We start from the raw sequence: 27,188 nt of genomic DNA on the forward strand, positions 1-27,188 counted from the left end.
GCTCCCCATGGTGCTTCTTCAAGAGCCAGAGCGGGCTCAACAGCAGCTCGAGCAACTTTTGGTCCTGCGCGAGCGACTCACGCGCGATGCCAAGAGCTCAAAGGCGACCGCCAGCTCCGCCAACCTCGACTCGCACTCGCCCGCCCTCCAGCAGCACCAGTGCGTCCACGGGTCTGGGTGAGAGCCTCGTCAGGACCTCATCTAACTGACCCTCATCCTACCCGCAGACCTCTGAGCTACGCCGACGCCCTCAACCTCGTCCTCCCCTTTGCGACCTCGCCTCAGCAAGCCGTCCAGTCGGCCACGGGCAAAGCCGCAAACGCTCCCGTGCCCACCACGTCTGCCTTCGAGGCCCTCGACTACCTCCTCTTGCGCGCAAAAGCCGTCCTCACCGCGGGAGCTCACCCCGACGAGCTCTTGTCCGTCCGCGCCGACCTGTCCCTCGCGACCCTCGTGTCGCTCAGCGCCACCCTGTACACCGCCTGGGACAACCACATCACCTCGGCACAACAGCGCCTCAAGTCGTGCTTGTCGACCATCCTCGCCCTGGCCGCCCCGACCGTCCTCGACTTCCCGCAAGTCGCGCGTGCCCTCCAGGCCAAGGTCCTCGCCGACGCGTACGACAGCAAGCGCGGCCTCCAGGTGTTCGACGTCCTCCTCCGCCACACGGCCGTCGACGACTATGCCACCTTTGCCGCGCCGCCGGTCGCCGGCGAGGAGGGCTCGGGCGACGACGTGCGCGAGGGCGTCGTGCGCCGGTTCCTCGTCGCCATGCAGCAGAACGAGGAGATGGCGCCCGTCATCGGCAAGGTCGCCCTCGCGTGGATCGACAAGTGCTGGGCGTCGGCGTCGGCGTCGTCGAGCGGCGACGAGACGTGGTGGGTCCGCCCTGCGCTCGCCGCATGCCGCCACGGCGACGCGCGCACTCGCCACATGGTGACGACCTACGTCCTCGGCGGCGTCTTTTCGAAGCGCAAGGCAGCTTTCCGCGCCATCCTCGCCGCCGGCGGCTACCTGTTCGACGGCGACTCGAGCGCGGCGAGCATGGACGAGCAGGACCTCGAGACGTCGCTCGCCCTCCTCAAGACGGGCAACGCGCTCAACCTCGTCGAGCTCGACGCGTCGACGACGTCGACCGCTGCGACCGACAAGGCGGCGCCGGCGGGCAAGGTCGCGCTCCCGACCGCGCTCCTCGCCGCGTGCCTGCACCACTCGTCGACGACGCTCCGCACCTCGGCCCTGTCCCTCCTCGTCCTGTCGGCCTCGTCGTCGCTCCTCTTCCCCCTCTCGACCTTCCCCCTCCTGCGCGCCTTCTACGCCTACTCGCTCGGCGACGACGAGGGCGAGTTCCGCATGTCGACCATTTCGCTCACGGGCCGCCTGTTCGTCCGCCTGCGCGACTCGTCGTGGCGCGCCAACCGCACCATCGCCAAGGGCAAGGACGGCGTCGCCGCCGCCCAGCAGTACCTCGAGGCGGCGCAAGCCTGGATCGCCTGGTTCCTCGACCTCGTCGCGCGCGACAACTTGAACCCGGCGAGGCCGTACCGTATCAAGATGGCCTCGCTGCGCATGCTCGACCTCGCCCTCAAGGCTCGAGTCGACCCTCGGTACCGCGCCGACGTCGACGGCACCGCCGAGGCGGGCAAGGAGGGCAAGGCCGGCGGGAGCGCGAGGGACGCGACGACGGGCTACTCGTCGTACCGCAAGGGCACCCGCACCCAGACGCCCTCGTTCCAGGCGCAGCACCGCCAGATCCGCGACCACGGCCAGGCGAGGACCGCCGCCTCGAGCCGCCCGTCGACGCCGTCTTCGTCCGACCGCGCATCGTCCCCCTCTGCCGCCCCTGCCGAGCCCGACTTTGGCTGGCCGTTCGCCATCCACCTCGTCAACGCCGCCACGACCCAGACCCTCCTCCGCCAGCTCCTGTCGACCTACACCGCCCTGCGCCACCTCGTCATCGCGACGCTCGAGCGCTTCCCGGCGCCGTTGCCCGGCTACGAGGGCCCCGAGGGCGCCGAGCGCGCCAAGCGCGAGCTCCTCCTGCCCGCTCTGCGCATGATCCGCAGCGGGCGCGAGGCCGAGGCGAGCGCGGGCGCCGGCATCGTCGGCCTCGTCTGGCGCAAGTGGGTCCTCGAGGGTCTCGAGGCGGGCTCGAGCGCTCGTGCCGCCAGCTCGTCGTCGTCGTCGTTCAGGCTCGGGCAGGTCGGCGGCTGGCAGGAGGGCCCCGAGACGCTCGCCGGCCCGCGCGGGTTCGCCTTCATCTCGTCGCTCCTCGACCTCATCGAGCAGCAGCTGTCGCACTACCACGCCGATCTCGCCCAGGCCGCCGCCGCCGCCCCGATGCACGGCACCCTCCTCGCGCTGCGGCACCTGTTCGTGTCGATCCCGCCGCACGCCCTCGACGGCGAGCTCCTGTCGACGCCCGACGAGCGCCGCGCCCTGTTCCACCGCGCGAGGGACGTCGTGCAGCGCGTGTGGGACGTCACGAGCCCGGTCCTCGCCGCGAGGGCGCCCGAGGGCGGGGCGGCCGACGCCGGCGCCGAAGGCGAGGCCGACAATGAGGAGGCCCGAGCGATCCGGTTCGAGCGCGAGAAGAAGGCGGCCGCGGCGGCAGGTGGCGCGAGTGCGGCAGACGTCGAGGGAGCGGACGACGAGGAGGTTGCGCCCGGGTCGGGAGGCGTGCAGCACAAGATCATCCTGAGCGCGTGCTGGAGGGCCATGAAGGAGGCTGGGTGCGTCTCACTCTTTCTCTCTCTCCCTTTCTTTCTCCGACCGAGCCAAGCATCTACTGACATGTCCTCTCACAGTGAGCTCCTCGAGACGATCCTGCGCATCCCGTCAGAGCTCGACACGGCGTCGTTCCGCCAGGTGTGGAGCTACGACGAGATCCGGGCCATCGGCGAGCTGTTCGGCACGTGGTTGCGCCTCGCTCGCCACCGCGGCACGGTCGCCAACTTGCATCCGTGCTACACGCGCTGTGCGGCGGCGCTGCTCGCGGCGGGCAAGGAGTGGCCCGAGGTCGGCAAGTTGCCTGAGCGGTGGCTCGACGTGCGTCCTCTTCTCCCGCTCCTCTTCGTCTCTGCGTCTTACATGCCCGGCATTAACATCTCTTTCACGCAGCAACACCTGGAGGACATCGTCTCGGCGCGCATCTCGATCACGCGCCGCTCGGCCGCCCTCCCCTTCATCATCCTCGGCCTTCTCCTCACCATCCTTCCCTCGTCTCGCCCGACGTTCGACGCGGCCTTTTCTCGCCTCTTCGAGATCGCCGAGTCGACGACGCCCGACATCACCGACTCGTCGCGCGTCCACGGCATGAACACGATCCGCACCGTCTTCCTCGACGCCAAGGGCGGCCTCGCAGCGGCACCCTACGTCGAGCGCGGCTTCCTCGTCTCGATCAGCCTCTTCTGGTCGCCAAAGTGAGCCCGACCGTCGTCCTCTGCCTGTCGCCGCGTCACTGACTCTCCCTCGTGCTCCGCATGAATAGCTGGATCTGCCGCAACGTCGCCCTCCTCCTCTTTGCGACCCTCATCACTCGCGCCTTCAACGCTCGCCGCACCAACCTCGAGCGCAACCCGTCGAGCCTCGCCAAGCGCCTCACGATCGACGACTTCTTCGGGCAGTACCCGTCGCTCGAGAAGGTCCTCCTCGCCGAGCTCGAGCGCGGTTGGCGCGAGAGCCAGGACGCCCAAGCTGTACGTCCCTGCTCCCTCTTCGTATCTTGTGTCTCACGCTGGCCCAGCACACTGACCCTGTGCCTCGAGAACAGTCGTCAAACCTGCACTCGCCCCTCTTCTCCATCCTCATGCTCTTCTCCCTCCTCCAGACGCCGCGCCGCATCGTCGACTTGGCTGGCTTGCCGACTGCGTCTCGCTACTCGGCGCCGTTCCTCCCGATCGTCAAGGCGTGCGCAAAGAGCCGCGTGTGGAAGATTCGGGACGCCGCAGGAGACGCCCTCACCGGGCTCGTCGCGCCCGACGAGGTCGGCGCAACGGCGGCAGAGCTGCTCGAGGGCATCGAGGTGGACAGGGCGAGCATGCCGGTCGATGAGGTGCGCCCACGTCCTCTTCCTCAGTCCTCCCCCGAATCGTCAGCCTGAACCGCCATCTTTCCCGACCCGCAGCTGCACGGTCGTCTCGTCCAGATCCAGCGTCTGCTCGAGGCCAACGTGCTCCTCCCAAATGTCGAGGAGAAACAGGGTGCGTCCCAGGCTTCACTGTTTCGCGAGGAGCGTGAGCTCACGAGCCCTCGTTCGCTCGCAGCCTCGGCCGTCTACCTTCGCCTCGTCCCGTCCATCCTCCCTCCGACAGCGACAACGACCGCAGCTCTCCGTCCTACCCTCCCCTACGCCATCCTCTCCTCCTTCCTCCTCATCGCCCTGCGACTTCCCTCGACCCTTTCGTCCGCGTCGTCGCCTCTCGCCGACCTCACCCTCTCGTACCTTTCGCAAGCCGAGAACTGGAGCGCCGAGGCGTACCACCTCCCGAGCGCAGAGGAGCTCCTCCGCTCGAGCTGGCAGGTCCTGTTCGCGTCGGCGGCCTCGGTCGCCGAGCAGGTCGCGCTCGCCAAGGGCGGCGTCCAGGCACGCAGCATCGAGGTGCAGCGCGCCGCTCTCGCCGCGCTCGAAGGGCTTGGTGACGCGGCGCGACCGGCAGCAGAGCTGCTTGCGAGCGTCGTGCTCGACGGCAAGTACGCCGGCGACGTGCGGGTCCAGGCGGCCGAGCTCGTCCGGTCGCTCGGCGGCGCAGGGCCCGCCTCGTCGTCGTACCAGGCGCTCGCAGAGCTCCACGAGGAGACGCCGATCGTGCCCTTGAGGGAGGCGGTCCTGCCGTTGTTGGCGGGAGCTGCTCGGAGCGAGGACGAGCGGCGCACGGTCCTCGAGGTGCTGCGGGTCGCGAGCGGCGTGGACGAGGTGCGTCCCGCCTTCTCTATCTCTTTCCTTCTCTGCCGCATCCCGTACTGACCTGCCGACCTCTCGCAGTCTGTCGAGTCGCGAGAAGCCGCCTCGCTCGCCCTGCTCGCCCTCTCGCCACACTCGTCCCTCCCTGCCGCTCTCGCCCCGTCGTACCTGCACCTCGTCGCCCGCCTCATGCAGGACGACGACCCCGTCGTGCGCGAGAACGCCGAGCGGGCTTTCGGCGCGAGGCTCGTCGAGGGCAAGGCGGTCGAGCGCGCGGTTGAGGAAGGAGGCGAGGCGACGAGGGACTTGCTCGCGGTTGAAGCACGAGCCGACTTTGGTGCGTCCCTCTCTCTCTCCCTCTCTCTTTATCTCTGTCGCGACGAGTACTGACTGACTCGCTCCACAGAGCGCGACCTGTCGGCCCTCGAGAACCCGACCTCGCTCCTGTTCGCGATCGAGCGGAGCAACATTTTTATCGACTTTGCCGTCCTCGACTCGCTCCTCCTGTCCTCGGCCCCTTCGTCGTCGTCGTCGGAAGCGCTCACGGCGCTGCGCAAGCTCAACGAGGCGAGCAAGAACCTTGACGAGGGTCCGCTCGGGACGGGCGGGAACGAGCTCGTGTCGCGGTGGGCACGGTCGTGGGTGCAGCGACTCGACGTCGCGCAGGGAGATGGCGCTGAGCAGGAGGAGGAGGCAGTGCGGCGGCTGAGAGGGAGCGCGTAGGTGGGCGTGCGAGAAATAGAGACGAGTTCCCGCCTCTCTCCTCTCTTTCTCTCTCCCTCGAAGCGAGGCTCGAAACTCGCAAGGCACTGACTTTCCGTATTCACAAACGTGCCCGAGAAGGTACAGAGAGATCCATGCGTCATGCCGTCGTGCGCCTCGTCGCCGTCATCCTGAGAGGCTCGGCCTGTGGATCCCGCTCGTCAGTCGTCGGCCTGCGAACCTCCTCGAGCGACCGAGAGAGAGAGAGAGAGAGAGGCGCACCATCGACAGCGTCAATGCACCCTTGTACATCGGCGTCGGGTCCGTGTCGGCCATCTTGACGTTCTCGAGGTAGCCGGGCGCGAACTGGAAGTCGAACGCGCGGAACAGGTCGGCGAGGACGGCGGTACCCTCGTACAGGGCGAGGTTCTGACCTGTTAAACGAGAAGGAACGGTCAGCTCGGTACAGAGAGACGTGTAAAGAGGGCAGGGACGGACCGAGGCAACTGCAGGGTGGTTGAGAAGGTCGTCAGCGCTCGCTCTTGCACGACGGCCAGGCCCCGGGAGTGACAGTATGAGAAAGAGGGACGCACACGCGGTACCCGGCGTTGAACGCGTGGAACTTGAACTGGCTCTCGCGCTTGAGCGAGCCCTCGCCGTCGAGCCACCGTTCCGGCTTGAACTCTGCCGCGTCCGGGCCCCAGACGGCCTGGTCGCGAGCCATTGCCCAGTCAGACCAGAAGACCTGGGTGCGAGGAGAGACGAAAGAGTGAGCGTGCTGGCGGACGATGCCGGGGGAGAAAGAGAGAGAGAGACGCAGGACGCACGCTGTCGCCCTTCTCGATCCGAGGTCCGCCGTTCGGCAGCACGTCGTCGTCGAGCGCCTGCCACACGTTCTTTGGCACACTGTGGATGTACAGGACGGCGTGCGCTGGTCAGATCCATGTCCTCGAGACGGTCCGAGGCAAGTCCGGCGTGCACGGACCTCGGGTGGAGGCGCAGGCCCTCCTGGAAAATGGCCGTCGTCGTGCGCAGGTTCTTGAACGTCTCGTAGTCGACCGAGCCGAGCGAGTCGATCTCGTTGCGCAGAGCGGCGATGTGCTGAGGCTCGCGCATGAGGTGGAAGAAAGTCCACGAGAGGGCCTGCGCCGTCGTGTCGCTGCGGGCGAGAGAGATCGTCAGGTCAGACGCTCTGGCACGCCGAGCGAGAGAGAGGAGGGGCGATAGAAAGGAGGGAGGAGAGGAGGGAGAGACGCACCGGCCGGCGATGATGAGGTTGAAGATGGCGTCGCTGCGGGCGTGAACAAGAGAAGGTGAGCCGGACGGCTCGAAAGGACAGGGTACGGGCAGAAGAGGGGACGCACCGAAGCATCTTGCGCGTTAATGGCGCCCCGTTGTCGTCGCGCAGGGCCATGTACAGGCTCAGAAGGTCCTTCTCGCCGGCTTCCTTCTTGTCGGCGCCGGTAAAGTTGCCCAAGCCCTCGCGCTCGCGCTCGTCGATGACGTTGTACGCGAACGTGTCCATGATCTTGGTAAGCTCGGCCATGCGGGACCGGTTGCCGTTGAAGAACTCGAGGACGGGCCAGAGCGGGTTGGTGAAGCGGCCGTTCGAAATGCACTGCGCCTCGTCGAACGCGACGGCGAACGGGATCTGCTCGTCCGTCTCGGTCGACAGCGAGCCGAGATCACGCCCAAAGGCCATCTCGGCGAACGAGTTGAGGGTGAAGCGGAAGAAGAGGTCGGCGAGGTCGAACGCTGCGGCGGGAGGAGCGAGTCAGGTCCGAACTGCGGACGAGGGAAGGACAGGAGGGACGCACTCTCGCCTCGGTCGGCGTGGCGCCCAATGATGGTGACGAGCGTGTTGAGGTTGCGCTCGAGCGACGCCGTGATGATGCCCTTGAAGTTGTTGGCCGTGAAGATCTTGGACGTCGCCTTTCGTTGCGTCTGCCAAGCAGGACCGTCGACGCAGAAAATGCCGTCGCCGAGGACGGGCGACAGGTTGCGGTAAAACGTAGGGCCCTTGACATAGTTGGCGAAGTTGGTCTTCTGGATGTGCTCGAGGTACTGCAGGAGGAGGAGGTCAGAACGTGTACTGGGTGCACGAGGACGCCCTCGTGCCTGTTAGTCGGCCGCAAGGAGCGACTACGACGCTCGAGCCGTGCAGAAGGTGCAGGGAGACGAGGCGGATTTGAGAAGGCGAGGCGGAGGGGGTGGGGGGGAGAGGCGAGGAGAGGTGGACGCACGTCGGGACTCGACACCTCGATCATGCGGCGGAACGGGACCGTCATAGAGACGGCGCGAGAGCGGTCCTTGACCAGCTCGTGGCCGTGTGCGCGGCGGACCTCGAGGAAGCGGTCGAGGGCGCGGTCCTGGTGCTTGACCATGGTGAGGAGGTCGCCGAGGAGCGGCCACCGCTTGCCCGGCACCTGGAAGAGGTCAGGACGCGGTCGAGTGCCAATCGCGCGGCCGTCGCGGTAGTGGTAGACGACGGCGAGGACGGCGGCGGTGAGGGCGAGGGCGACGAGCTGGAGGGACGACAGGTCGAGGTGCGCTAGGCGTGATTGCAGGTCGGCCATGGTGACGAACGGCCGAGTATGCGAGCGAGTGCGAGGGCGGGAAGAGAGCGAGCGAGCGAGCTTCGAGGCGGGGAACAAGCTCCGGCGAGGTCGGCGAGGTCGTGCTGGGCAGTTCTCGGGCTCGGGGGCGACGAGAGCGAGCCGCCCGAACACCAGCTGAGCACATGCGTGACCCCGAAGGCCAGCAGCGGATGGCCTCGCTCCGTGCAAGCGACCCGCACACGCGCAGAGAGCGACCAGGCGGCTGGGCATCGGGCGCAGCTGCGAGTCAGGTGCTCTGCCGCCTCAGGGCGCAAGGCGGCTGCGACTGTCCCGTCACGCAGATCTGCAGTGTCGCCAGCCGCGCTGCACCGAAGCGACAGGCCGAGGCGCAAGTGCGCAGAGGGCGGCGAGACGAGGACGGAGGGGGGACGAGGAGAGGCAAGCGCGCGTGGCTCGGAACGCGGCTGGTTTTGGGCTGGGCGAGCTGAGCAGCTGCAGTACGGCGGCGAGGCTTTGCTCGCAAGTCACAACAGCCGTTGCTGAGAGCGCGACAGAGTGCGGGGTCGAGGAGCGACGACGAGGAGGAGGAAGAGCTCGTTCAACTCAAGCCGCACCAGCCTCGGCCACCTGCTGGACCTGCGAGCGCTGATCGTACAGCTCGACTACCCGCCATGAACGACATCTACGCCGCCTTCAGCGAGCAGCTGCAGCGCGCTCAACAAGGCGAGGTCGACCTCCTGTCGGACCACGACGGCCTCCTCACCCGCTGGGGCCAGCTGTGCGACGCTCAGTGAGTCCAGTCTGTCCCTCTTCCGTGCACTGGTGCCGCGACCCACCCGCCTCGAGGCCGTGTCGCCAACCTCGTCCTCACCTCGTCTCTCCCCCTCTGCAGGCTCCAGGCCTACTCGAACGACCTCGACAGCGAGGCAGTCGAGACGTGGACCCTCGAGCGCAACACTTGGGCCCTCGTCCAGACCCTGTACACGTGCGTCGGTCCGCCAACTCGTCTTCCACCCCTCCCTCCCCGTGGCTCACCTCGCTCTCCCCTCCCCCACAGCGAGCGCCTGAGCGACGCCCCGGCCGTCCCATCGTCGTCCAAGAACCCGTACACGCCGCCTCAAGTCGTCGCACAGCGCTTCATCGAGGGCGACAAGCCTCTTGTCGAGCTCTCGGTCCGTCTAGCCTTCCCTCTCTCTCCTCCTCGCGTCGCCGCCGCCAGCAGCAGTCACAGTGTGCGCATCCTGCACAGATAGCTGACTCCCACCTCCCCGCTGCAGGCCATCCGCGACTGGCTCCACGACCCGTTGTCGGTCCGCCCTGCCGAGATCCGCCGCGGGTACCTCCCCGACACCAAGGCCCAGCTCAAGCAGCTCCGTCGCACGGGCGCCAAGCCGCCCAAAGGCCTCGTCACGGCCCTCGACCCGGACTCGCTCGTGCGCGCCCGCGCGTCGGACGAGGGCGCCCGCCTCGAGCACAACGACGCCGCGTACGAGCGCGCGCTCCTGCGTAGCCTGTTCGAGTACGTTCGCGCCGGCGAGCTCGACTGCGCGATCGACCTGTGCCGCCAGTCGGACCAGTCGTGGCGCGCCGCGAGCCTGTCGGGCGGCAAGCTGTGGTTCGACCCGGTCCTCGCGCCGGACGACGAGGACGACGACGACTTTGCGATGCTCGACGGCCCCGAGCGGGACAGGAGGGTGCAGGGCAACGCCAACAGGAGGCTGTGGAAGACGATGTGCAGGAAGCTCGCCGCGACTGTGCGTCCCCCTCTTCCCTCGTCTCGACCGAGCCCTCGCGAGCGCCTTACCTGACGTCCCTTCCCTCCCTTCAACTCGCAGACTACCCTCGACCCATACGAGCGTGCCCTGTACGGCGCCCTGTCGGGCGACGTCGCGTCGGTCCTGCCCGTCTGCAGCACGTGGGAGGACGTCGTGTGGGTGCACGCCAACGCCCTGTTCGAGTCGCACGTCGAGGCCGGCCTCGCGAGTTCGCCCTCGGGCCGCTACTTCCACCGCGGCACGGTCGCGCCGCTCGACCCCAAGACGACGACGCTCGACCCGGAGGACCCGCTCGTCGGCTCGGCGGCGCAGGGCAAGTCGGTCCGGCAAGAGCTCGAGGACGTGTTTGAGCAGCTCGTGAGGAGCGACCGCGCCGAGCTCGCCATGGCGGCCAAGAACCCGTTCCACGTCAGCCAGGCGTACCTCATCGTCGGCAAGGTCGAGTCGCTCCTCGAGACTTTCGTCGAGCGCCTCGAGGCGGCCGCCAACGAGACTGAGCCTGAGTGCGTCCATGTCTCTCCCTCTTTGAGCGGGCGTGCTACCGTGCGCTCGCTCTTTCGCAGGGCAGGCCGGGCACCGACTGACACCTCTAACCCCTCGCAGGACCCTCGCCCACCTCCTCCGCTTCTTCTCGCACCTCATCCTCGTCCTCCGCCTCCTCGAGCAGCCACTGCCGGCCTACGCCGCCAACCGCATCCTCGAGGCCTACGTCCAGGTCCTCGAGGCGCACAACCAGGACGAGAACCTCATCGCCTACTACGCGAGCAACCTCGAGCAGCAGAGCGCCGTCGAGAGCTATGCCCGCTTCCTCCTCAGTGCGTCGCGTCGTCCTCTCCTATCGCGAGGCGGTCGAGCTGCGGGTCGTCGCTCGGCCCTTGCGCGAACGTGTAGAAGACCGGCGTCGCTCACCTGTACCTCTCTCGCGCACAGCTTTCGGCCCCGACTCGGACGTCAACTCGCGCCACACCGCGCTCCGCAAGTCGCGCGAACACGGCCTGTCGCTCCCGTCGATCGCGCGCCGCACGGTCGAGCTCGTCCTGTCGTCGTCGCTCGCGAGCTCGCCGCCGTCGGGTGTCGCGCCGCACGCGCGCATGATCGAGGCGTTCGCGCGCGTCGATGCGGCACAGATGGAGCTCATTCGGAGCCTCGAGTGGTTGACGGCCGAGGAGGAGACGTACGAGGACGCGATCAAGGAGGGGAACGCGCTCGCGAGGTGGTTCCTCTGTGCGTCCCGGTCTCTCTCGCCCTTGTCGCCCGCCTTCCCTCGCTTGCCGAGTCTTTGACTGACTCGCCTCTCTCCCCCTCTGCACGTGTAGCCACGGACGCCCCGCACGCCGCCCGAGAGCTCCTGCGCCGCCTCCCAGCCGACCTCCTGTCGGCGCTCGCGGCCGCGCCGGTCGGCGACAGCTCGGCCGTCCAGCTCGACATCCGCGAGCACCTTGACTACGTCGCGCTGTTCAACTGCCTCGAGCTCCAGGCGAGGTGGGCCGAGGCCTGGGCGAGGAGGCCTGCTGCGAGGTGCGTCGCCGCTGTTCCCCTTCTTCTTCTCGAGGCCGACCGAGGACTCGTCCTCTCGAGTCGCCGTCACAGCCTGGGTCAATGTCCTGACGACGGTCATCCCTCCCGCAGCGCCAACAAGCTCGAGGTGGCGCAGTACCGCGACCTCATCTCGGCGCACGTTGACGACTTCTACAAGGCGACGCTCGAGCTCCTCGAGGGCGAATGGCTCAAGCTCGATGGCCTCGACGCTACTGTCGATGCGGCAGGTGCGTCTCTCTCTCTCTCTCTCTCTCTCTCTCCTTCACTCCTTCGAGGTGTGCGCGTTTCCAAGCTGACAACCTCGTCTACCGCCCTCGCAGCCTCTCGCCGTGAAGCCGAGCTCGCCCGCATCCGCCGACTCGTCGTCCCCGATCTCGTCTTCCGCCTGCACCGTGCCCTGTTCGAGACCCGGACGCTCATCCCTTCGTGCGTCTCGCCTCGTCGCTCGTCGCTCTCGCGCGTACCGTATCCTGACCCTCTCCTCGTGCCATCGCCCTCCCCTCGCCGCAGCAACCTCTCTCGCGCGCTCGCCCTCCCCAACCTCGTCGCCGATGAGCGCCACGAGCTGTACCGCGAGTTCATCCCGGTGCCTGGCGCGGGAGCGGGCGCACTCGGCATCGAGGCGTACCTCGACGAGGTGCGCGTTGCGGCACTCGCGAGCCTCGAGATGGGCATGGGCCCGGTTGGTGTCGGACCCACGGTGGGACGGTAGCGGACGAGCAGAAGGGCTGCAAAGAGACCTTGAGCCGAGCCGACTGCGAGAGCGTCCTGCGAGGAGAGTCGGACAGCGGAACGAGTTGCGCAGCTATGCGGGCTCGCTCTTGCTCTCGCTCTTGCCGTGCAGTGCGACTGGTTCGGTGCGTGCTCGTTGCGGCAGAAAAGGAGGGACACGGGTCGAGTGCGGAGGTCCGAAACGAGGGGAGCGACGAACGACGACGACGAGGCGCAGCAGCAAGCACCACTGCCTCGACCACCGCTCGCCAGCCCCGCCTGCATGTCCACCGACGCGTAGACTGGGCTGCACCGCACCGACATGCCCGCGCACTCGCCCACGAGGCGCTCGCCGCCGCTCGTCTTCGCGACACCCGCATCGCCTCCTGCGCCCCGACCGACCCCGCCAAGCGCCTCGTCTGAGCTCCACTCGAGGGCAGCGCACACCAGCATTCACCCGCGAGGGTCCCGCCCCCCGTCGTCCGACCGCGCTCGCTCCCCCGCCTCGTCGCGCTCGTCCTCCCCCACCCGCGCCCGCCTCGGTTCCCTCTCGCACCCGCACCCCGCCGAGCACGACCACGGCGACGTCGAGCACCTCGCCGACCTCCCACCAAACGCCCCGCCAACCCGGCACGAGCTCTCGCAGGAGCGGCGACCCTCGGTCCTCGGCTTCGTCGAGCCCGCCGCGCGGCCCTCGTCTCAGCGAGGACGCGACCGCAAGCGCAGCTTCATCGGCGGGCTCGGCTTCGGCGGCAGCAGCACCAGTGCGACGGGCGACCACGAGGCCGGCTTTGGGCGCAGGAGCTTCCTGTCGCGAGGCGGCGGCGCTCACCTCGGGCACGAGACCGCCGCGGAGAGTCCGCCAGGGCCAGCGTTCGGTGGTACGAGCCCCTTTCTCCTTCTTCCCTCTCCCTCCTGGCCCCGACTGCGCCGACCGCCTGCCCTCGGACGAGCATGCACCGGCAGGACTGACACCTCGCCGTTCAGCAGACTCGACCTCGTTCTCGTCCTCGGCCCCAAACGCCGTCGCCCCTCAGCCTCGAAAGGCTTCGAGCGGCACCAAGCGCCTACTGCGTCGCGCAAAGAGCTTCGGCACAAGCCCCGTCCTCGGCGCGACCAAGGACGGCACGTTCGCCTCGCCTCCTCCTCCGACCTCGGCCAGCCCGCCAATCTCGCCGCGCCTCGCGAGCTCCCTCGCCCCACCTATCCCCATCCCGGTCTCCTCGACGTCGTACCTCGCCGCGACCGAGGGCAACCACTTCCCTTTCGCCCCCTCGACGCTCTCGCTCGACGGCAGCTCTCGAGCGTCGCCCATCCCGTCGTCCTACTCGCACTCGGGCGCCTCGACCCCGCTCACGCCGCACAGCCCGTACTACCCGCCCTCGCGCTCGTCGTCGTCGAGCGCGCACGCGTCTGCGAGCGCGAGCACCATGGTCCTCCCCGAGCCGGTCCCGAGCCAGCCGCACTGGCTCTTTGCGCCCGCGCCTGGCCACCCGTCGACGGCGCGGCGCTCGAGCGAGCGCGAGCGCGAGGAACGCGCACGGTCGAGTGGCGAGGGCGTGGCGGGAGGGCGACGGCGGTCGGCCGACGAGCGGCCCGTGTCGACCGGCTCGTCGTCGAGCAAGGGCAAGGAGCGCGCCGACGGGCGGTCCGAGAGCGTACCGCCCGCCCCGGCGCCCAAGCGCAAGATACGCAGGGCGACGCTCGGCGGCCTCTTTGGGCGCAGGGAGAGCAAGTCGGCGGCGGCGGCGGGAGCGGCGGCGGAGGAGGCGCGATGGTCGGGCGAGGGTGCGGGCCCGCTCGGCGCCGAGGGCTCGGTCGTGTACGACTCGCCGACGGGCTCGCCGGCCCTCGGCGCCTTCATGTCGAGCGGCGCGCCAGGTCACGACGGCCAGGGCGAGGATGGCACGATCCCCTCGTTGCCCTCGCTCCCGTCGCTCCAGCTGTCGCAGAACCCGTACCGCATGTCGTGGGCGTTCGGGCACGGCTCGCCGGCGTCGTCGCCAGAAAAGGCGCGCACGACACGCGCCGAGTCGAACGCGAGTCGGGGCTCGCGCCCGTCGCTGTCGATCACGACGACGCCGGTCAGCAGCTCGCCCGCCAACGCGTCGCCCATCGACGAGAACCTGCTCGTTGCGCCGAGCCCCGCCTCGGCCGTGCCGTCGAGCCGGCCTGCGCTCGGGTCCGCCCAGTCGATGCCGCTCCCGCCGCCGCTCCAGCCGACCAAGTCGACCGACTCGGCCGCGACCCTCCTCATCCGCAACCCGCACCCGTCCCTCCCTGCAGGCTCGCCGACCTCTCCGTCCTCTCCTGCGACGGTCAGCTCGCTCCCGCGCGCCGGCCTGAACGCCTCGACCCCTCCCCTGCGCCGCGCCAACTCGTACGCGCCCTCGTCCTCGTCCTCCCCGCGCCTTCCCTCCTCGACTCTGCCGATCGTTCCCTCTCCTCTCTCGTCGCCGTCCAAGGAGCCGCCAGACCCGCTCGGCACGTCGTCGTCGTCGACGGCGAGCCCGTCCGCGCCGGGCAGCACGTCGAGCCCGTCGCTCGCGCGGACGCTCATCCAGACGCGCGCCGCCCGCTCGCACAGCGACGCGTCGGACCGGCGCTCGCCCGCCTCGCCGCAGCTGTCGTCGCCGTACATGGGCGCGCGGGGCATGGTGGTCGGCGGCATGGGCATCCCGCCCGGCGGCGGCGTCTTTGCCGGCGCCGGGCTCAAGGTCGGCCAGTCGCGCCCGACGACGTCGGAGGGCACGACGAGCCGCGGCAGCATGTTCGGCAGCCTCGGCAGCTTCTTCTCGTCGTCGTCGACGACGTCGGTCGGCGCGGCGCAGGAGCAGCGGGACCGAGCGGCAAGCCAGAGCATGAGCCGCTCATCGTCGGCTGCGACAGCAGCATCGAGCGGGACGCCTGCAGCCTCTCCCGGGCTCGGCGCCACGAGCGCCGCCGCCGCAGGCGAGGTGAGCGAGTTCGGCGCGCTCTTTGACGGCGGCGGCGGCGACCGGCGCGGCTCGTCCGCGCTCGTGCGGCCCGGCAGCAGCCGTAAGCGCGGCCTGAGCGTCGGTGCCGGCATCGGCAGCTTCTTCAGCGGCGGCGGGAGCGGCAACTCGCTGTCGACGAGTGCCCAGAACTCGCCGAGCAAGCTTGTCGTCCAGCAGCAGCAGCAGTCGGGCCGTGCGCGCTCGGGCAGCGCGTCGAGCTCGGGCACGCACGGCTCGGCAGGCTTGCCGCTCGACCTCGCCGCATCGTCGGCGTCGGGCGGCCGCGTGCGGGCCCTCACCGACCCGAACCGACGGTTCAGCCTCGCCAGCTTCGGCTCGGGTTCGGGTTCGGGCTCAGGCGGGCTCGGTCCGCCGGGTGTGGCGGGCGGCAGGCCGTCGACGGCCGACGGCGCGGTCGGCGGCGGCGGCGGCGGGACCCGGTCGCGCGGCAACAGCGTCACGAGCGGCTCGCCAGCCTCGGCTGCGCCCGCATTCGCTCGCGCTGCGCCCAAGGTGCGCAAAGCGCCGCCGGCGCGCATCGCCGAGGGCGAGACGCCCGAGGCGTACGTGCGGCGGCTGCTCGAGGGCGAGAAGGGGTCCGGGAGCAGGAGGCCGTCGAGGGTCGTCGACACGGACGAGGACGGCGGCGCGCAGGAGGTCATCGAGGACGCCGAGCCTGGCGAGGAGAAGACGGGCGGGCGGGACCCGACCGGGCAGGAGGACGGCGGGAGCGAGCCGTTGCCGAGGGGAGAGGTCACCCGAGCTCTCGCGTCCAGGTGCGTCCCACCTTGCCTTTTCTCGCGCCGTCGCCCTTACTGACATGCTCTCCCTGTACAGCTCCGAGCCCTTCCACCTCGCCGCCCTTCAAGCGTTCCTGCGCCTCTTTCCCTTCGAGAATCTCGCCCTCGACATCGCCCTGCGCGCCTTTCTTTCTTCGGCGTCCCTCCCGTCCGAGACGCAGCAGATCGATCGCGTCATGGAGGCGTTTGCGCGGCGCTACTGCGAGTGCAACCCGGGCCTGTTCGGCGCCGTGCCCAAGAAGCGCGAGGTCGGCGACGAGGGCCTCTCGACCGAGGGCGGCGCAAGCGACGACGGGAGGTCGGGGCTCGGGCCGAGGCGGGACGGGCAGGAGGAGAGCGACATCCCTTACGTCCTCGCCTTCTCGATGGTCATGCTCAACACGGACCAGTTCAACCCGAACGCCAAGAGCAAGATGTGCGTCCTCCCTTCCTCGTCTCCCGTTCTCGACGTTCCTGCGCTCACACTCCTCCGTCGCATGCTCAGGACCAAGGCCGACTACGTCAAGAACACGCGCATCGACGGCGTCCCGTCCGAGATCCTCGAGGTGCGCCCCTCAAGCCGCCCGTCGGCCCGAGCGACGTTCGACTTACCCTCGCTCCTCTCGCAGTACCTGTACGACCAGATCACTGCGGCACCTTTTGTGTACGTCAACGACGATGAGCCGGCGTCGTCGCCCTTCTCGCCGTCCGCCTCGAGCGCCTCGCTCCTCGGCGGCAGCCTGGGTCCGAGCGCCTCGTCGGCAAGCTTTGGCACGCCGAGCAACAGTGGCTTCTTCGGCTCGACGCCGAGCAAGAACCGCCTCGACCCGTACCACCTCATCGCGACCGGCCAGACGCACCGCTTCAAGGTCGACGTCGAGAGCCTCATCCCGCCCAAGAGCCCGTTCTCCTACACGGGCACGACCAGCTTCTTTGTACGCCCGCCTTTCTCTCGCCTCGTCCTCGTCGTCCATGTCGCCGCCGTTCCGTTCGACTGACGCTCGAACTTCTGCAGGACGCGACCAAGCTGCACGCCCTGTTCGCCCGAGCGCCCGTCCTCCAGATCAGCAACCGCCCTCGCTCGTCGTCCAAGTCGCAGGCGAGCCAGATCACCGCCGTCGCACCATACTCGCCCTCGCCGAGCGCCGCAGGCTCGGCCATCCCTGCTCACCTCGCCGGCGCGCCTCTCGCACCGACCGTCAGCAACGGCACGTTCGTCGACCCGCCCAAGAAGAAGGACCGCCCACCTGTCTCGACGCTCAAGATCACCAAGGTCGGCCTCTTGAGCCGCAAGGACGACCTGACCGAGGGCGGCAAGAAGGCGGCGAGCAGGAAATGGCGAGGGTGGAGCGTCGTCCTGACCGGCAGCCAGCTCCTCTTCTTTGTACGCCTGGCTCTCCCTCTCTCCCTCTCTTGCCCCTCCACGTCGAGACACTGACTCGTTGTCCTCGCCTGCAGAAGGACCCGCACTTCGCCGGCTCGCTTCAGCGAGCTCTGCAGGCGGCCGCCGCAGCCGTCGAGCCGAGGGCAGACGACCACGAGGTCCTCGTCTACTCGTGGCAGAGCTCGTTCAAGCCCGACGCCGTCCTGTCGCTCGCGCATTCGGCCGCCATCTACGACTCGGTGCGTCGTCGTCGCCCTCCCTCGTTCCTCGACCTCGTCGGCCCCGGTGACTGACTCGAACCCCCTTGTTTTTCGACCGCAGACGTACTCCAAGTACAGCAACGTGTTCCGCCTTGTCGCTCCCGGTGGTCGACAATACCTGTTCCAGGCGCACGACGTCGCCGAGCTCAACTCGTGGCTGCACGCCATCAACTACGCCGCCGCGTTCAAAACGGCGGGCCTGCGCATCCGCTCGACGCTGCAGCAGCCTCCCTCGCTCTCGGCGTCACAGCGCACCACCCCAGCGCCGGCGTCGCCTCGGTTCAGCGCGTTCGCGTCCGTCAGCCTCTCCAAGTCGACCAACGGGCACCCGGACCTGCCGCCGGCGCCGTCTCGGCTCGTCCGCAGCGAGGCGTTCGGGTCACTCGCGAGCAGCGCGGGCTCGGTCTCGGCCAAGGGCAGCCTCGTCGCCGAGGACGAGGACCTGACGATCGGCCCGTCGACGTCGTCGAACGGCGGTGGCCACGGCGACAGGCTCGTCCTGCCCGTCAGCCTGCAGCAGGCGCTCGCCGCCAACGGCGCCAACGGCGCCGATGGCTCGAGTGCGCCCGACGACGACGACGTGCCTCTCGCCGAGCTGGCGACGCCAAGGCCGCCCGATCGAGCTTTCACCTCGCCGTCGGCGCCGACTACGCCTGCCCGGGCGGACCTGCTCCGGGTCCGTCACCTCTTCTCCTCTCCTCGGTCATTGTCTGCAGAGACTGACTCTCTCGCCGTCGCACTCGCACTCGCAGGCCAGGATTAAGCAGCTCGACGCCGAGATTCGCGCGGCCAAGGAGGCCCTCCAGGCCGACCTGCGCTTCGCCAAGCACCTCGCCGTCCTCACGCCTTTCCGCCACACGACGCGAGAGCGCATTCTCACCGCCCTCCCGCCGATCGAGAAGCGCGTGCGCCACGCCCGGATCCAGTGCGTCCCTCTCTCTCTCCTCGTCGCCCTCTCCTCGGACCCGACTTACTCTCGTCCCCCCACAGGCTCGCCAAGCTCGTGTGCTACCGCGAGGTCCTCTCTCGCGATCTTCTCGTTGAGGATCGCGAGGCCGAGCGACTGTTGCGCAAGCAGTCCCTGCACCGGTCGCACAGCCGGCGCACCTCGTCGCAGCACCGCCCTCAGCGCTCGCCACCCGTACCCTCTCCCCATGTCGCCCTGTCGCCGCACGCCACCATCAAGGCGTCGAGTCGCTCGTCGGCCCTCTCGCGCCCGTCGACCTCGCTCCACCCCGACTCGGCCGCCCAGACGAGCGACGCCGAGTACCACCTCGCGCGCAGCTCGTTCGAGTCGACGGCCGACTCGTTCTCGAACGTCGCGACCGACGCGCATCCCCTGTCGCTCACGGACGACGAGCTCGACCGGCTCCAGGCGCGCGCGCCGCCGCCGCTCATGCAGCGCAGCAAGACCGAGACGGACTGGGCGTCGGTCCCGGTGCCGCTCGCGCCCTTCGAGCGCCTGTCGCTCGTCAGCGACGGCGGTGTGCAGGGTGCGCCTGGTCACGGCGGGCTCGGCGGCGCCGAGAGCGAGGACGAGCTCGAGGTGCGCGAGGGCGGCGCCGAGACGCCCGTCAAGCGGCGGTCGTTCGCCCTTCCCTCACCCGCCAAGGGCCCGGTCGCGCCGCAGCGTGCGGTGGGACCGCCCGACGCGCTCATTCCACCTGCGCTCGAGCAACGGCGCTCGCACTGAGTCTCGCGCCGTGCACAGACACTCTCTCTCCCCTCTCTGGCCTCTCCCGCCCTCGATCACGTCCTCTATTGCAGTCCCCTTGTTGTAGCATTTGCCCTGTAACGCTCGAGGCCCAAGAAGCTCTCCGCCGCAGCCTGCCGAGAGCGAATCTCGCTCGTCGCGCGAGCAGCTCCGAGTCGTCGTCTTGACCTCCGTCCGCCCTCGAGATGCAGCCTCGCCGCCGCCGCGAGGCATCGACGCAGTCCGAGTGGCCACAGCTGTCTCTGCTCGCCGTCTACAGCGAGACGGCGATCGTCGCAGAGGCCGACGAGGGCGCGAGGCTCGACGACGCGGCGCTCGAGGCGGCCAAGGTGCTGTGCCTCGTCTCGCCCGGCGGCCAGGAGGCGCTCGAGGGTGCGCGCAGGGGCAGGGTCATGGGCACCGTCATGGGCGTCGCTGCGTTCGCTCGGTGCGTCCCTCTCCTCTCCTCCCCTCTCGATTCCTCATCAGCGGGGCTGACAGTGGGGGAGCAACCCGTTCTCCCTGCAGGACTCTCGGTCCCGTGGGACAGGAGGCGGCGAGGGCAGTGCACTCGAGCAGGAGACGGATGTTCTGGTGCGAGGTCGAGCCCGGCTTCTTCGTCCACGCCGTGCGCTCCCCTCCTCCTCGTCCTCCTCTTCCGATCCTGATCGAGGCGAGCTAACCTGTTCCTTTCACAGACCATCGTCCTGCCGCGTTCTTCTCGACACTCTCGACGCGCGTCGGCCGCGACAACCAGCAGCTCGGCCACCACCTCGACCCCGTCCTTTTCCCTCGACGACGACGTCCTCCTCGCCGACCTCCGCCACGCCTACCGCGAGTACCGCCTGCGACACGGCAGCCTCGTCGCAACGCTCGAGAAGGACGGGACGGAGCACGTCAGGGCGCGGCTCGACGAGTTCTGGCGGGACTGGGCCGAGCGGTGGGACGTGACGGGAGCGCGGGCGCCGGCACCCTTGGAGAGGGTCCTCGACGGTGCGTCCTGCTTCGTCCATTCACCCTCTCGCGAAACTGGGAACTGACGATCTGTTGAGCGCAGCCCTGCCGAGCTGCAGCCTCCTCACCCCGTCAACCTCGCCTCAGCTCCTTCCCCTCCTCGCGCAATTTGCCGCCTCGAACCCCTCGACGCTCCCCATCCTCCTGCACGACTCGACCGTCCTCAGCCTTCCCGACCTCGCCTCCTCTGCGCGCACCTCTTCACGCGCCGACCACACGCCGCCGCCGCCGCTCGCCAACGAGGACCTCCTCGCCCTCGTGCGGTACCTGCACCGGCTCCTCCCACCTCGCTCTCTCGCCGTCCACGCCGCGGCGAGCGGTGTCGGTGACGCCGTCCAGCACGCCGCGTCGTCCTCTGCCGCCGACGACACGTCGACGAGCTCGTGGACGGCGCCGTTTTCGTCCCTCGCGAGCGGCATGACCTCCTTCCTCGCTCCCCGACCCATGTCGTTCGCCCTCTCCTCGCCCTCGTCCCCCTCTTCCCCACCTTCCGCCTCCGTCAACTCGGCGGCGGCTCCCTCGCGCGACGCCAAGGACGTTCGCGGCAAATCGCTGCGGTCGGGCTTTGCCGCGCTCCGCCGTGCCGAGAAGGACGTCGTCGCCGAGCGTCAGCGCAACGCGCAGCGCACGGCGTCGGGCGGTGGCGCAGATGCGCGGCCAGAGGGCGAGCCAGGTGCGGGCGATGGCGCCGGGTGGAGCTTCAGGAGCGTGAGCGGGAGCTGGTCCAGGTTGGGGTTCGGCGGTGGTGCAGCAGCGCCGGCGACAGTCGCCAAGGCCCAGGCCGAGGCGGCGGCGCATGACGGGTCCACTGCGGGCGCCGAGGAGAACGCGCGAGATGCGGCGGCGCTCGAGCCGCCGACGACCGAGGGCGACGAGCCGGCGAGCGTGCCGGCCGCCGAGCTCGACCCGGCCGAGGAGGCGACGCCGCAGCACTCGCAGCCGACGACGCCCTTGGTCGAGCTCGCGCCGTCGGTCGACGTCGGCGAGCTCGCAGAGGCGATGGGTGCGTCGCCGGGCGAGGAGCGGACCGAGGCGGGGGCTCTCGCGGTGGATGGTGCAGCGCAGGACGCCGGGCCACCTGGCGGCTCGAGCGAGGAGGAGGATCGAGTGGTCGAGCGGGAGAAGATGTTCGAGCTCGTGTGCGGCGGCGAGGAGGGCAGCGAGGAGGAGGTCAGGTTCCACCTGCGGCGTTACGAGGTGCGTCCTCTCCTTTTCTCCTCCTTCTCCTCTCGACGCGTTCCTGACGTCGCTCTTGACGCGCTTTGCAGCGCGGCGCTCTCACGCTCGGTCTCGCCATGCTGCCCAAGACCGACCATGCCGCCCTCGCCTGGCTCGACTCGCGCGCCGAGCGCCTCCTCGAGGCCGTCGAGTCGTTGCTCGAGGTCGTCCAGCCTCCTGTACCGTGCGTGGCCGGTTCCTCTCCTCTGCCCGAGTGAGCGGGGCGTCCTGACCCGAGGCGGCGCACGGACCCACAGGGCGTACCCGCAGCAGCACTTTGTCAAGCACGGCCTGCTCGTCTCGGCTTTCTCGCCAAGCTCGTCGTCGTCGCCGCGTGACGAGCCCGGCACCGGGTCCGCCGCCGCACGGCCTGGCTCGGGTCCAGCGACCGACGAGGAGCTCGCGACGACGGCGGCCCTTCTCGACGCGTACCGGTCCCTGCGCTCGTGCGTCCCGCCTTTCACTTTCTCTCCTCGCCTGCATCCTCTCCTTCGTCTCTCAGACATTGCCTGACCCTCTGCCTCGCCTCTCAACGCACGCAGCCCAACCGTCCCCGTCCTTGAATCGCTCACTCGCCTCGCGACCCCTTCCACGCCATGGATCGTCCACCGCCGCACCGACACCGACCCTCCTCATTCCTGTTCATCGTCGTCGTCGACTGTCCCGCGACCCGCCGGCCGGCCGACGGTCGCGCAGAGCGCCACGGACGTGTACGCCGTGCTGTGCGGGCCGAGCGGGAGCGCCAAGGCGAGGGGCAAGGGCGGCGAGAGTGCGGCGAGCAAGAAGGGTGGTGGAGGAGCAGGAGGGGCAGCTGTGGGAGCGGGAGCCGAGATGAGCCTCGTCGAGGCGGCCGACGAGATGAGGCGGCTCGTCGGAGCGTACGGGGCGAGGGCCTGAGCGGACCTTCCAGGTGCATCGACAACTTATTTTCCGCGTCGAGGGACCTCGTCGGGCGTGTGTCGTGCGTCGCGTCGTACAGTTCTGCGTCCACGAGAGAGAGCAAGGCATAGCCAAGCGAGAACGTGACTCTGCTCGATCCGTTGGAATCGCTCGACGCTCGCTCTCTGTTGAGCTCTCTCCCTCTCGCTCGTCGCGTACCAGACGGCAAGGGATATGGAGCACGGCTCGCACAAGAGCTATAAACAGTTGCTATCGGTCTAGAAGGGAGAGAGGGAGGAGAGAAGCTCAAAGTGCGAGGACCAGGCGACGGCGGCCGCGAGCAGCGCGAACAGCGCGACGGCTTCGAGGACGAGAACTGTGTGACGCGGTCGTCAGTTCGGTCCGGCAGGCAGAGGAAGGCGCGAGGACGCACCGACTGAGAGGTGGCTCGTGGCTTTCACCGCGAGAGAAGAACCGCTCGTTCTCGCGACCTGCGACGGCGTCACCCACGCCGAGAGCGGCCCGAACACGCTCGAGGAGACGAGGTGGCTCCTTCTCGTCGTCTGGCGGCCGTCGAGTCGCCTCCTGCGCCTCGAGGCGGCGCTGAAAGTCGTCGACGAGTCGACCTTCTCAAGTCGGCCTTCCTCGCCCTTGTCGCACACGACGTCGAGCTCGATCGTGCTCGTGCGCTCGAGGTCGACCTTTTGCTCGATGCGGTTCGCCTTGAGCGCTGCGAGCTCGCGGAAGCCGTCGCAGAGGTCCTCCATCGCGCGCCACCACGAGCGCTTCGAGGCGACGAGGTGCGCCATGGAGCCCATGGTGCGACGGTGCTCGTGGTCGGTCGTGATCGAGACGAGGAGGGCGCGGTAGAGCGAGACGGCGCGAGGGTAGGAGGGGGACGTCGAGGAGAGGAGGGCGTGCGGGTCGGACGGAATGGAAGAGGCTCGTGCGCTCGGCGAGTAAGGAGGGGGCGCGCCCGGGACGGCGGCCGAGCGCAGGTCGTTCAGGTCGAGCAGAAGGCCTGCGAGACGTCGAGAATGTCAGTCTCGATTCTGGGCATGAGAAGAGTGAGGGAACGCACCGGTCCTGCCGTGTTCGACGAGGTCCGAGACCCCCTCGGCTCGCAGGCCGACGACTGGCAGTCCCGACGCCTGCGCCTCGCTGACGACCTGGCCGAACGTCTCGGTGCTGCAGGACGACGTGTCAGTAGGGGCGTCTGAGGCGGAAAGGGCGAGACGAGGAGGCTCACAAACTTGGGAAGGCGAACACGTCAGCGCTCGCGTACGCCGCCGCGAGCTCCTCGCCCTTCTTGAACCCGAGGAACAGCGCATTGAGGCCGTACGACGCGCACAAGCTCTCGACCTCGACCCTTGCCGGCCCGTCGCCGACGAACACGAGCTGGCACGCCGGGCGGCCGGTCGCAAAGTCCGGCTTCTCGAGGCCGCGGGCGGCGTCGATGAGCAGGCGCAGGTTCTTCTCCCACGAGACGCGGCCGACGTAGAGGATGGCGAGCTTGCTGGGCGACGAACCGGCGCAGAAGGGAGGAGGGACGGGCTGAGGAGTGTAGGGAGGAGGGAGGGCGAGAGCGGGAAGGTCGTCGGCTGAGAGCGAGGAGCGTGGCTCGGTGGCGATGAGGCGAGGCGAGGGTCGATCTGGGTCGAGGTCGAGCGGTTCGACGCCCCAAGACTGGCGCAGGGCAAAGTCGCGCGCTTCGGGCCGGAAGAGGTCCGTGTCGACGCCCTGAAGACGAGAGAGTCAGGCTCGTTCCCGGTATTCGAGGAGGGCCCGGCAGGACGCACTCGAGGCCACAGTCGCACGTTGTCGAACCCTTGCTCGCCGAGCATGCGCGCCGTCGACGGCGACGGGCAGAACGTCAAGTCGCACCGACCGTGCAGCGCTCGCTGCAGGCTCCACATGACGGGCGTGAGCCACGGGAACCCGAACAGGGTCGCGTACCTGCACGAAGATGCTCGTCAGAGAAATATCGACGAGCGCGAGGACAAAGGAAAGATGTGCACGCACATGGCGAGGTTCGTGTGGTACGAGGAGAGGAGCGGCGTGTCCGGAAAGTAGTACTGGATGACCGGGATCGTTCTGCGGGTCAAGCGTCAATATTCGGAGGACGAAAGGAAGAGAGAGGGAAGGGACGCACTGCGCGCAAAGCCAGATCGGGTCGACGAACATGACGAGGTCGGGGTCGAACTCGCGCAGCTTGCGGATGAAGCGAGGGCGCAGGAAGTTAAGCCCGAGGCCGCGGTACACGCCGAGTAGAGGGATGCCTGTGGGCGTCGAAGAGGGAGCGAGTTCAGCGTCGCTCATGTGGCCGGTCGACCACGCTCGAGCCTCTTCCTCACCCTTTGTCGAGACGACCTCGGCGCCGGCGTAGGACGTCTGCGAGCGCGCCGCGACTTGGTCAGGGCTCGAGTCCGTCCTAGGGTGATAGGGACGGGGCAGAGAGACGGGCGCACCAAGGGTGTCGACGGTCCGAGGACGAGCGCCTCGTGCCCCTCGGCCTGCAGATGCTCGAGCAGCATCGCAAGCGTGCGGGTGACGCCGTCGACCTTTGGCAGGAAGTTCTCGGTGACGATGGCGATGCGTAGCGAGCGCGTCGAGCGCGCCTTCTCGAGCGAATCGAGGTCGCGCCCGGAAGGCGACGAGGAGGCGGCGGAGGAGGAGCCGGCGGCGGCGGCGGCGGCGTCGGCGGGCATGGCGAGCGGGCGAGTCGACGGAGAACGTCGAAGCAGGAGTCAAGAGCACAGTAGGGCGGCCCACGAGAGCTGTTGCGGGAGCCAAAGGGGGCGGCTTCTTTGCCAACGTGCCGCCCCAAGCCAATCAGCGTCGACCGCAGTCGAACGAGCTCCCTCTAGATCGCCACCCTGCCGCGGCACGCAACCACGCTGACTAGCGTCAAGTGCTCGCAGCTGTCGAGCTCCCGGTAAGCTTGCCCCAAAGAGAGAGGCGCAGGAAGAGGAAGGAAAGCTCCCCTCGCGTCGTCGGGCCACTCTCGCTCTCTCCTCGTCCCACTCGCGCGCCGGCAGCAAATGAACGAGAACGAAATTGGAATCAATGCAAGAGATGCTGAAAGTACGACAGGCGCGCTGCCACCCACCATGGGCGCGGCCTCGATCGTCGAAAGTGTCCGTTTCCCTCCCTCCTCCTGCTCAAGCCGCCTCACGCGCCGATCTAGATGAGGGCGGCCGCCGCGCCGACGAGGCCGAGCGCACCAGCGCCGAGCGAGACGACGAGCGACGAGGCGCCGCTCGAGCCGCCGGCCGACTGGGACGGGGCGCCGGCCGTCGTCGTGCCGGTCTGCGAGCCGGTCGGCGACGAGGCGCCGGACGAGCGAGCCGAGCCCGACGACGCGGCGGACGAGGAAGCGGCCGACGACGAGGCGGAGAGAGTGGCCGTGTTCTGCGCGAGAGGGCGAGACGTGAGCTGGGAGGGCGCGAAGGAGAGGAGGGAGTGGAGAAAAGGGGACGCACGACAGCCTCAGTGGCGGCGACCGAGCCGGTGGCGTCGCCGTTCGAGACGGTGAAGAACGACGCGGCGACGAGCTGGAGGCCCGTCTCCTCGACGTAGTTCTCGACGTACCAGTGGCCCGGGGCGGTGCCGGCGGCCGACAGGTTGCTCGGGGCCGTGAACGACTCGGGCTGGGCGAACATGAGGAACGCGTAGCGGTGCGGGCCGGTGCCGGCGATCGGGCCCGGCGCAGCGTAGTTGGTGACGGCCGTGCCGCCCTCGGGCATGAAGGTGAGGTTGCCCGACGTCGGGGCCGCGCCCGCGAGGCCGTTAACGAGGAAGTGGCTGCGTGGGGGAGGGGTGTCGTCGTCAGTGCGTCGCTCGTCTCTCGCAAGAGCCGTTCACCCGAGGGCCAGCGGGCTCAGGGATGGGCAGGGAGAGCGGGGCGCACCGGTAGTTGCCCTCCGAGTCGGGGTCGCCGAGCGACGAGGCGTCGGCGAGGGCGACCGTGTAGCGCGAGCTCGAGTTGAACCACGCGACCGTGTCCTGCGACGGGGTGACGTAGAGCTGGGGCGCCTCGCTGACCTGGTCGACGCTGTAGGCCTGGCCGTTCCTGCGAGGCGGAGGTTCCGAGGTCAGTCGGTCTCTCGATGGGCGCGGGGCGAGAGGGTGGGGACGCACTCGATGATGCCGGCACCCGGGTACACGACGGTGAGGAGCGCCTTGGCCTCGAGCTCGATGTCGAAGCCAGCGTTGCTGCAAACACGAGGAGGAGAGGCGCGACGAGGCGCGTGCCTCGGTCAGCTCCTGCGGCGCCTCTGAGGGGCACAGCGGGCCGGGCTGCTGCACTAAGAGAGAGGGAGATATGGGACGCACCCGCCCTCGTCGAAGCCGCTGTTGTCGTACTGGGCGTTGACGAGCTCGAGGTCGAGTGCCGAGGCCGAGGCGGGGATCGACTGGGCAGAGGCCGTGGCGGCGAGAGCGGCGACGGCCAGGGCGAGAGGGGCGATCGAAGCGTGCATGGCGAGAGATGCGAAAGTGGCTGGTGGGAGAGAGAGAGAGGGAGAGAGCGAGGAGAGCGAGGCGAGGGAGCGAGCGCCCGGAGACGCGTGCGCTCGCTTGGCGCTCGACAGCTCGCAGGGCCGCCTGTCTCTCACTTTGCCCACTTCTGCACACTCAAGCGCACTGCAAGGACTCGTACAGACTACAGACAGTACACACAGAGAGAGCGCGGGGCCTGTCAAACTCACCCGGCTCGGCGTCGAACTCGGACCTCCTCGACCGTCCCTCGTCAAGCTCCTCCTCGTCAAGCGCTCCCTCCTGCTGACCCGCCGAC

The 27,188-nt window shown here is 69.0% G+C and overlaps 7 protein-coding genes across 7 annotated transcripts; 4 read left to right on the top strand and 3 right to left on the bottom strand.

Moving 5' to 3' along the window:
- Positions 1-7: 7 nt before the first annotated feature.
- RHOBADRAFT_54083 (uncharacterized protein) lies at positions 8-5,626 on the top strand (the record flags this gene model as incomplete). The annotated part of the gene is made up of 10 exons (XM_018417143.1): positions 8-159; positions 228-2,732; positions 2,808-3,048; positions 3,121-3,422; positions 3,491-3,698; positions 3,773-4,054; positions 4,127-4,202; positions 4,266-4,915; positions 4,985-5,240; positions 5,310-5,626. The coding sequence occupies 10 exons, from the start codon at positions 8-10 to the stop codon at positions 5,624-5,626; spliced, it is 4,989 nt and encodes a 1,662-aa protein (XP_018270281.1).
- Positions 5,627-5,765: 139 nt separating this feature from the next.
- On the bottom strand, positions 5,766-8,181 carry RHOBADRAFT_44718 (uncharacterized protein; the record flags this gene model as incomplete). The annotated part of the gene is made up of 10 exons (XM_018414470.1): positions 5,766-5,810; positions 5,888-6,039; positions 6,104-6,111; positions 6,199-6,350; positions 6,433-6,511; positions 6,591-6,764; positions 6,864-6,896; positions 6,970-7,360; positions 7,423-7,669; positions 7,849-8,181. The coding sequence occupies 10 exons, from the start codon at positions 8,179-8,181 to the stop codon at positions 5,766-5,768; spliced, it is 1,614 nt and encodes a 537-aa protein (XP_018270282.1).
- Positions 8,182-8,786: 605 nt separating this feature from the next.
- On the top strand, positions 8,787-12,226 carry RHOBADRAFT_54084 (uncharacterized protein). The gene is made up of 11 exons (XM_018417144.1): positions 8,787-8,953; positions 9,056-9,148; positions 9,221-9,335; positions 9,441-9,917; positions 9,999-10,441; positions 10,542-10,753; positions 10,869-11,162; positions 11,255-11,456; positions 11,568-11,704; positions 11,798-11,903; positions 11,988-12,226. The coding sequence occupies exons 1-11, from the start codon at positions 8,835-8,837 to the stop codon at positions 12,187-12,189; spliced, it is 2,400 nt and encodes a 799-aa protein (XP_018270283.1). The 5' UTR covers positions 8,787-8,834; the 3' UTR covers positions 12,190-12,226.
- Positions 12,227-15,986: 3,760 nt separating this feature from the next.
- Positions 15,987-16,382, top strand: RHOBADRAFT_37212 (uncharacterized protein; the record flags this gene model as incomplete). Its single annotated transcript, XM_018413419.1, has 1 exon — positions 15,987-16,382. A coding segment is annotated over one exon (396 nt), but the record flags the coding sequence as incomplete, so codon positions are not given.
- A 3,106-nt stretch (positions 16,383-19,488) lies between these two features.
- Positions 19,489-22,451, top strand: RHOBADRAFT_54086 (uncharacterized protein; the record flags this gene model as incomplete). The annotated part of the gene is made up of 7 exons (XM_018417145.1): positions 19,489-19,730; positions 19,811-19,910; positions 19,981-20,275; positions 20,340-21,493; positions 21,565-21,698; positions 21,772-21,960; positions 22,057-22,451. The coding sequence occupies 7 exons, from the start codon at positions 19,489-19,491 to the stop codon at positions 22,409-22,411; spliced, it is 2,469 nt and encodes an 822-aa protein (XP_018270285.1). The 3' UTR covers positions 22,412-22,451.
- Positions 22,452-22,671: 220 nt separating this feature from the next.
- Positions 22,672-25,101, bottom strand: RHOBADRAFT_44722 (glycosyltransferase family 4 protein; the record flags this gene model as incomplete). Its single annotated transcript, XM_018414471.1, has 9 exons — positions 22,672-22,769; positions 22,827-23,414; positions 23,475-23,581; positions 23,643-24,133; positions 24,193-24,349; positions 24,416-24,487; positions 24,546-24,672; positions 24,748-24,784; positions 24,862-25,101. The coding sequence occupies 9 exons, from the start codon at positions 25,099-25,101 to the stop codon at positions 22,672-22,674; spliced, it is 1,917 nt and encodes a 638-aa protein (XP_018270286.1).
- Positions 25,102-25,576: 475 nt separating this feature from the next.
- Positions 25,577-26,874, bottom strand: RHOBADRAFT_44723 (uncharacterized protein; the record flags this gene model as incomplete). The annotated part of the gene is made up of 5 exons (XM_018414472.1): positions 25,577-25,804; positions 25,876-26,197; positions 26,304-26,465; positions 26,534-26,608; positions 26,729-26,874. 5 exons carry the CDS (start codon positions 26,872-26,874, stop codon positions 25,577-25,579), a joined length of 933 nt encoding a protein of 310 aa, XP_018270287.1.
- Positions 26,875-27,188: the final 314 nt, after the last annotated feature.

This window comes from Rhodotorula graminis (genome assembly GCF_001329695.1).
Source record: "Rhodotorula graminis WP1 unplaced genomic scaffold RHOBAscaffold_8, whole genome shotgun sequence".
Classification (NCBI taxonomy): domain Eukaryota; kingdom Fungi; phylum Basidiomycota; class Microbotryomycetes; order Sporidiobolales; family Sporidiobolaceae; genus Rhodotorula; species Rhodotorula graminis.